The following is a 9,121-nucleotide window of genomic DNA, read 5'->3' as shown; positions in this document are numbered from 1 at the left end:
CTGAAGTTGTGTCAGGGAGGTTTGGACAGGATATTAGGAAAAGGTTCTTCCTGCATTAGGTGGTTATACAGTGGAACAGGCTCCCCAGGGAAGAGGTCACAGCACCAAGCCTGACAGAGCTGAAGAAGTGTTTGGACAACGTTCCCAAGCACATGGTGTGTGACTCTTGGGACAGCCCTGTGCAGGGTTCCCCTCCCAGCTCAGTATATTTTTTGGTTCTGTGACTGCTTGACTCACCCCTGCTCCTGAGGAGCGCAGGGCTCAGGACAAACCCTGGGGTGAAAGGGTCCCCTGCCCTTATGTCTGCAATCTCCTGGAGGAACTAACGCTGCGTGGCTGTCCTGCCTCAGAGCTCTACCCTCATTGCTGCGCCTTCCCCCTTCCCGCTGTTTCAGCTCTCAAAACTCCGTGCACAGCCTAGGGCAGGGCTCCAGGCATCCCTCAGCCTGCCCTGAGGGCTGATGGACGGGACTACCAGCTTCCCAAGCTCGCTGCGCCATGGGGAGAGCGCAGCCGGGGAGCAGCGGGTCCAGGGGCAGCCGGTTCACGGAGCAGGCAGCACCAGCCACCGGGCGCCCCGCAGCACTTCCAGCCGCCTTCCCGGGACGCGGCGGGCGGGAGGCGGCGGGCGGAGCCGCAGCCGCCCCGCCCCTCCGCTCCCACCGCCCCGGCGGAGGGGGCGGGCCGGGCGCGCCCCCGCGCAGACGCGGCCGCGGCCGGGAGCGCGCAGGTGGCGGGCGGGCCGGCTGTGCGCGCCGCCGCGCGCCGGGTTCCGCCGGGGGCAGCGCGTCGCCGGCGGGCGGGGAGCGTAGCGGGTGCCGGGTGCGGGCCGCCTCCTCCGCCGCCTTCTCTCACGGCCGCAGCCGCCCCGCCGAGGAGCCCCGCTGCCCCGCAGTGCGGGGGCTTCCCCTCCGCCTGCCCTCGGGCGCCGAGCCGCACCGCTCGTCCCCGCGCCGCCGCTCCTGGGAGGCGCCGCGGCGCTGCCCCCGTGAACGCTCCCCACGGGGTGGGCGTGGGGAAGGGTGGGTGCTGCGGCGGCCTCCGGTCCGCGGGCGTCCCAGCCCCGCCGGCGGTGGATGCGCCCGGGAGGAGCCGCCGAGCCCGCCCAGCCCTTCCAGCCCCCCGCGGGGGGGACGCGGGGGCCGCCGCGATGACTTGACGCCGGGCCGGGCCGTGCCGTGCCATGGAGGGGATGACACGCTTCGTGGCGGCCGCGGCGCGGTGGCGGCCGGCGCTGCCCGCCCTGCTGCCGCTGCTGCTCGCCGTGCCGGCGCTGCGGGGCTCTCCCGCCGCAGGTAAGGGAACAAAGAGGGCCCGGGGGGCAGGTGTGCGGGGCCGGGGCCGTGCCGGGAGCGGGGCGGCGCGGGGGGCGGCAGCGCCGGTAACAATGCGGCGGTGCCGGCGGGCGGGGGTCGGCGCGGCGCGGCCGGGGAGCTCCGCCAGAGAAGGCGCGCATTGTTCGCAGCCAGACCGCGAACGCTCCGGTGCGGGGCCGCGGCAGCCCCCAGGCTCAGGGGCTGGGACACGACCCGGGGAAGCGAAGGGGAGAAGCGGTGCGGGGACAAAGGAGGCGCCCGGCGTTTCGGGCTTGGACGGTGTCCTGTGCCAAGCAGTGGTCACCCCGCGTTGTGGCCTCAGCGCCCGGGTCGTCTGGAAGTGCCCCGTGTCGGGCTGCGGCAGCACCTGCGGGGTACACGCAGGGCAGCCTGGCTCCCCTTCACCTTTCGAGTGAGGAGGTGTTCGGAGCCTCTCAAAACGCCCAATACGACTTTCCAGGCACCGCCGTGGCATGACTTGTGTGTGGAGAGAACGGTGCGGGCTCCAGAGGGTGGTGTATTCAGTAGGTGTTTCAGAAAAAACATGAATCAGTGACCCTTTTTTTTCTCTCATGTTTTCTCTTGTGGCTCTAGGTATCAAAATTAGTCTGTAGTTAAGCAGACAGTTTAATCACAAAGATGTCTCATTTGGTTCTGGTCCCATAGCGTTTCTTGATTCATCTTTAATACTTAAAAAAAATGTAACAACTGTCATTTAATGGAGAGGTATAGTTTTGCTGTGATTAGGGGTTTTTTTTTTTTGGAAGATAACAGGTATAAAGTAATACATTTTAATCAACATCCGAAAGTTGTTGGTAAGCGTCAAGAAGTGATAAGAACCTGCAGTAACCTCTTTCATGAAGCGGACCAATTAGTGTTGACTCTTTTGTTCAAACACAGGAATTGTGGTGATTATTGTTGGTTGCTTAAGAACCCTTGGTTATAAAACATGCTTACCTCTTTATAAATAATCCTTTATTCCACTTCAGAAAGTAGTTTGTGTTTTGGAGGTGACTAGTTAGCTTTTCAGGGAAGTTACGCTCTCCTCCAGCTCCCGTTGTAGTCTACGAGAGATGTTCCATTCCAGGCTACATGAAAATTGATAATTCATAGGAAACTTCAGCGATTTTTCTTAATTAGATCAGGCTTTGCATACAAGTAGAAGGCAAAGCACTAGGTTCGTAAGTTGGAAATTTACTTGTGTTTTTTTGCCTCTGAGAGTGGCTGTGTTTCTTCTGTATTTTCATAGTAAGTCAGCGAAGGTGCTTGTTTGTTTCTCTGATACATAGTAGCTTTTAATTAAACATGGCTGTGAATTTCTCTAAACATTTGTGTGATTCTCGTGCATTCTTGTATAACTTAAAAACAGCAGTAGAAATATTATGTAACTCAGCCAGTGTTTGAGCTGCTGGAAGAGAGTACTCAGAGACAACAGATCTTGCCCAAAGCGATGCTTTCCTATTCAGTCTAGGGCAGGAGACTTTAAGCTGTTTTGATTTGAGTGTCCTCTATGTTTTCAGTTTCTACTGGGCATGTGAATCATGTGCAGTGAACTTGAGGATTCTAAGAGTAAACTTGCTCTTCAGAGGATACTTTTTTTTTTTAGCATCTCAGAAATGCTCCATTGATTACAGAGATTTAAAGTTTGCAGGTTGAAGAGAATAAGGATATTTTGTTCCTTTTTGTTAAGGTGAAATACTTCATTTAAAAACATGAAAGGAGTCCGATTTCTCTGTCTGGGGCCCATAAAGTTTAAAAAACACAGTTTTCATCCAGATCTTGTCTTTAGTCTTGAAAGGTTTTGATGGTGTAATGGGTGGTGTGAAACAGAAAAGCTGCATACTGACCAAATGCCATAGGTTTGGGCAGCCTTCAGTTAACTGATCAACAGCTTTACAACTCTTGTAAATCTCTCTAGGGTGCAGTTCATTTGCCTTTCAGTGCCATATGGTCTTGACCAGTCTAGGGGACAGCAAGAGCAAACTCCTAGAGCTCTGAGTTACACAGAAGAAACACACAGAAAGAATGGATTGGCCACATACTTGCAGTTGAAATAGCAAAGACAATACTTTAAAAAACTTAGTAGTTAAACAACTTGGTTTTGGAATGCTTTATCCAGCTCCCACAAAAGTCACATGTCGCTGAATCAGGGCTTCAGCTTCCCAGTTAGGCAGATGCCGAACTCTCAGTATGTGGTTGGACTGCCGGTGTGCTAAGGGTAGGTTTGTGTTTGAGCACCTCAGTCAAGCAGGGCTCTGGCCAGGCTATTTGCAGGTCTTGCTGCCCAGCACAGGCTGTGTTTATGCTTTTGTTCCATTGCACAATCTGCACGACTCCTGCACTGACAATCAGGAGGATTTATCTTGTCTCACTGTGCTGTTTTCATGAGAGGGAGGAGAGCTCTGTGTTGGGGACTCTGAAAAGACTGCAGTGAGTCTCCTCAGAGACTCAGGGACCAGAGGCAAGTTGTGGAGGTCAAGTAAGGAATCAGATGTAGCTGTCTTATGGGACAGTTGCAGGATACTGTTTATTCAACTTAATTGCATTAGTCTGTTGCAGACACTTGAGTTGGCATCGTGTCTCTTGTGGCCAGTTGAGCTTGTCAAGCTTGCTTCCAGTTCATTTTTACAGAAGACCCATATGGTTGGGGGATTCTCTTTATGACTGCTTTCTATGCTGTGCTAGCTTTATTTATGTCAGCCTCGTGTCTACAAGCTACATTTGTAGTCCTGCCAGAGGAAATGTGTTTTCTGTTTGCACGTTCTTTCAAGAAGTAAGAATGCTAAACAAGCTAGTGGACAGTGCAGCTTTTTGTTCAGTCGTGTCTGTTTTGTGAGTGCTTTTTGTGAAACAAGGTCTTAGACTTCTCAGGCAGGGCTGGGACTTGAAATACAGCATGACTTTAGCGAAGCAGGCTTTAACAGCTTTGACCTACCTTGGGTGATAGATTTCAGGAACTGGGCACATTAAATAGCAGTGACTCTTGTTGCAGTACAAATCTTTTCCAAGAAGTCTTGGGAAGCTGGTGATTGTGGTAAAAGGCAGGTTCTGACATCCCAGTTCTTGCTTGTTAGTTCAGAATGTGTGTGCATGTGTGGGAGTTGCTTGGGAGACAAGTGAAGCAGAATAGACTTCTTAATAATACAGTCTCACTTCAGCTGTGGGAGACATGGCTTTCCTTCATTTGAAAGTAAATCTGCTTGTGGCTGGTGTCCTAAACTATCAGAGAGTCTCCAGCTCTGCCTATTGTGGCAGACAGTATGAATAACACTGGTTGTGTAAGAGTTATTATGGATGATGTCCTTAAGTACCAGTGTGTCTCCAGCCTGGCCTGTTGTGGCATACAGCATGATGAATGTTAATTGCATAAGTTATTAAATTCAGTCTGTCCTGGGAACCTGGGTATAAGTAAAAAAAGCTGCAAGGAAATTATTATCTTTTAAGTTTTGCCTTAGAATCCCATAGTTTAGTAAAACAATAGCATTAAACAAACTTAATTATGCAGACAATTTCTATTTTGGCTCATGTATAAGAATCCCATTTTCATGGAGTCCTGGTAAGTATGGACAGTTTTTCACTCTGGAGTTACCTGATATGATGCTTTTCTATCTCTTGAAAAGTCACATATTTCTATGTTTTTCTGCAGTGATTGCCAAACACAGATGAGCTCAATAACAAATTTGATTGGTACTTCCTATATGTACTGTGTTTTCAGCTGTTGATGTTACTGGAGACAGCTGTTTTGGAAGACTAAGGGAAAACCTTTTCCTAAGAGCAATGCATTAGTGGTGTCTTTTTTCCTTCCTAGCATGAGATTAGGGGAGAAAAAAGATAAAATTGACCATCAGTACTCACATCACTCATTCCTCATTGTAATTAATGGCATGTAAAATGCCCCAATAAATATTGGAAAATGGGCCTGATTGTGCTAGAGTTTACTTAAGCTGTAAGATGTTTTAAGATGTTCTAAGAAATATTTCTGCTTTGCAGTGGAATTGAGAACAAACTTAAATATTTCAATTAAAATATTGTAAAGTGTGCTTAGCTATGGGCTGAAGCTTTTTCTTCTTTGCAAAATATCAGTTAAAAGAGTTCAGCAACTTCTGATGTTGAGGCAAGAGGAAAACAATGGCTTCTGCTTAGAGTTCTGCCAGCTTCTTTTCTGAACAACTTTAATACCCTTATGCTTTGGAGTGTGCAGTTAAACTTTGTTGGATTGTGTCTGCTCCAAAGGGGATGTTTTGTCCACTCCTGCTTTGAAAGTGATATTTTATTTTTTGACAGCTTATAATGACAGAATTTAGATAGACATGGCTACAATAGAGAAGATGATTTTTTTTGGTCAGCTGAAGTTTGAATATGGCCTATTCTCTTGGGACCTCACCTATCTGTCAGTACTGACCAGGAGTATACATGTCAGCTGGGCAGATATACTCAGCACTCTTCCCATAGACCGGAATGTTACACGAAAGATTGGGCTTTGCTGTGAAAGTCTGTCTAAACTGCTCCAAAAGTGGGACTGGATTGAGCTTCAGGACTGAGAACTGGGCACCTGCCTGCCTTGTGTTTGAGGACAAGTCTCTGCTATGTAATGCTTTACTTTCTTTGGGGTGTCTTTGGCATCTGCCTTCTGGTGCACTCTTGTGTGGTGGTCACTGCATCACGTCCAAGAGGGCACACAGAAAGAAGGCTTTAGAAGGAGCCAGCATGGGACTTAGGTTTAGTTTGGAGTAAAGGTCTGAGGATCTTTCCTGTCACTCTTCTGCATGTTCATTAGATATGTCCAGAAACCTGGAAGCTGTAGGAGGGGAAGGGACACAAATGGCAAGAGGGTTTGTCAAATGAAAGAAACTGGAACTGGCAGGGCATAAAGATTAGGATACAGGACAGTAGGTCAGGAGTGTAAAATAGGTCTGTAGATGAGGGAAACTGCAATTCAGAAATTAGTCTTAGATGAAGTAAGCAAAGCAGTCTGTTAGTAGGATAAGCACACTGGGAAACACAGATGGACTCAGTTTAAAAAAGGAAAATAAACAGCAAAAAAATAGTGTAGAAAGGATGAATCAGAAGTGGGAAAGACAAGGGACTGGGACAAGCCTGGAGATGTGACCAAAAGCATCGAGCTTGCAATTTAGGAATGGGAAAATGTGTGCCTACTGCTCTGGGACACTTCCTTCAGAATCTGGCACAGAATTCAGGGCTTCAGAGTGTTGGTCCTTTTCTCCTCTTAGCCAGAAGCATGATAATCTTCTGCTGCTCCTTGGAACATTTCATGAATGTGCATGAATCAGCCTTGTGATAGAAGTGTTTTTCTAAGTTTGTTTTAAGAACTGGAAAAAATCCTCCACAAAAATTGTAGTGACACATGAGGACTGCAGAGGCAAAAATCAGTAAGTTGGAAATACTGACATTAAAATAACCTATCAACCTGTACAGTTTTAAACTTCTGTACCTGTAAGCTGTTGTACAGCTGTGCTCACATGGTCACAAGCTGTGTATCCATAGAGGTATAGAGGCACCTGCACACACCTACACAGAGACAGGACCATCCTTGTGCTCAGTGACTGATCCTGCTTGGGGGAAAAATAGGAACTGGATAGCAAATGAAGAAGTTATCTGCAGGACTTGCTCCTTTCATAGCAGATGTTTGAAGGTGTGACATGAAGGCAGGGACAATGTTTGAATACAGGTTTTGCTGTTAATGCAATTAAATGCTGTCCTAGACAACTGAGTTGTGTTGCTGTTGCAGAGTTTCAGTGATGCTCAAGTTGCTTAAACCAAGCTTCCCACAGGTGGTCACTAGCTGTGTGTGTTCCTCATTTGCTGGATATCAGACCTCTGGGATCTGTGTTGCAGAAATGCTGAGTGCTTCCAGCTGGCAAAGAAGTCGGGGAAGCTTAAATAGATGTTGTGTCTGAAAATCTGAATACTAATTAATGTTTCAAATTAGGCTCTCAGAATTTGACCTTGTTTCTTAGTTTCACCATTTCTAAAATGTGATTTCTCAGATGCGGTTCCTCATTTGATTTTCAAGATCCTAAGGAATATCCAGGTGCAATAACAGTGAGCAAAAAAAGTTGATTAGAAAGCCAGACTTTTGTCTTGAGAACAGTAAAGATCCAGTAGGTGATAAGCCAGTCTGCAGAACTTGACTCTACAGAAAACAAGTATAAGAAATAAACTAGTTGTAAGCAAATAGAAAGTAAGAGGTGGTGGTGTAACATGATGTATTTACCATATTAAGACTTTTTTAGTGAGGTAACTAGCCTTAGAGATGGGAAGATGTACTATGCTGTATCAAAATGCAGTAGGATTTTGATGTTGGGGTTTTTTCTATAAATCAAATATTCTTTAAAAGAAATCATGGTTATTGATGTTTGCTTACTTTCAGCTTTAGCAGTTTCAGCTTACATCCCCTGCCTGTTTGCTCTTCATGTGCAAACAATTTTCTAATTCTTTTAGTCCTTTTCCATTCTCCCATCTGATTTAGAGAAGCTTCTCTTCTATGAATTAATATCCTGTATGGAATTTTGATTTGGCTTTAGCCATCCATTCAAGACAGCATGTTTGGTCTTGTGGTATGAAATAGATAGGAGGCTAAAATTCACCCGCAAGTAAGGGGAAGAGGAGGGGGAGGAATGATGGAAACACAGTAAATCGGGGCCTGAAATCGATGCTTTTCAGTAAGGAACATGCATATTAGTGTCATACTGAAGGACTTGAAAACCTGCACAGCTTTAGCATGGGGACTAGACAATGTAGTAATGCTGTATTAAGGGGCCTGGTGTTTATGAGGGATCACAGACAGAATGGGATTCAGCAGGATCACAGTGGTGCTGGACCTCGTGAACACATTGGTTTTGAACTTGGGCATATCCTTTGTAATAACTCCTTTGTTTTCTTCAGTAGCAGAAGAGCTCCAGCTGGAATGCTGTGTCTAGTAAAGAGCCTTGTTCTTCAAGGAAGGGACAGACTGCTAGAGACAGTTCAGTTCGGAGAACTGTTGGGACTGACTGTCTAGCCTAGAAGAAATGCCAGGTGGACAGGACTTTATTCAAACATAAAGATGAAACATAAAGGGAAGTGTAATAAATAGTTTTTTATGTTGAGGAGGAAAAGAAGACTTGAAATTAAGTGGACAAGATAGGTTTTCTAACTGCTGATCTTTGTAACAGTGGGGATAATGAAACCATGAATTGCATGGTTTGGGACAGTAATGGAATGTGTCACTGGAGTTGACAGATGAGCTTGTATAATGGTCTGACAGAAGACGACTGCAACAGTGATATGAAATACTTTGCAGTTCTGTTTTTGTGAGATATTACAAATAATAAATAACAAATATATAATGTAATTTATGTGCAAACTGCAGCATTGGGACTAATATTATTCATTGCTGAGAACTTTGGTGTACTGATCAAGTGAAGAAATGATCTGTGGATTTTATGTTGGCTGATTTTTAGGATTAACATTTTTTAAGGTTTCAGAGAACATTCTGTAATCTTTGCTATAGTGGTTTTATCCATGGTAGTAACAGGCAGGATGAACACACTAACTTTGTAAGTTGCTCTCCATGCAAGTTCAGTTTGTGAAGCATTTTAGAATGCTGCATACGTTATCACTGAGACAACAGCTACAAGTAAGTGGTATGGATGTGAGTCTGCATGTCTTTATTCATCAACTGAATTATTACTAGCATTTTTATATCTCAGAGGTGGGATAGAGGCAATATTATGCTCAAAACACTTTATTGCTATTTCTATGAAATGTGTAGTTGGGCAGGCTGGAAACTTCTTCATCTTGGC

General features: G+C 46.3%; 1 protein-coding gene across 2 annotated transcripts in view; it reads left to right on the top strand.

Moving 5' to 3' along the window:
• The first annotated feature begins 726 nt into the window (after positions 1-726).
• KIAA1549 (KIAA1549 ortholog) overlaps positions 727-9,121 on the top strand; it is a 141,405-nt gene continuing 133,010 nt past the window's right edge. Inside the window, exon 1 of one of the 2 annotated variants that reach the window (XM_063395665.1) lies at positions 727-1,295. In XM_063395665.1, coding sequence (XP_063251735.1) covers positions 1,184-1,295 — 112 coding nt within the window. In that variant the 5' untranslated portion in view covers positions 727-1,183. The remainder of the gene's footprint in view (positions 1,296-9,121) is intronic. The other variant, XM_063395664.1, reaches the window with a different exon arrangement.

Source organism: Prinia subflava, chromosome 4 (assembly GCF_021018805.1).
Source record: "Prinia subflava isolate CZ2003 ecotype Zambia chromosome 4, Cam_Psub_1.2, whole genome shotgun sequence".
In the NCBI taxonomy this organism is placed as follows: domain Eukaryota; kingdom Metazoa; phylum Chordata; class Aves; order Passeriformes; family Cisticolidae; genus Prinia; species Prinia subflava.
Note: the sequence above shows the minus strand (reverse complement) of the source record. Positions and strands in the feature narration are given on the sequence as shown.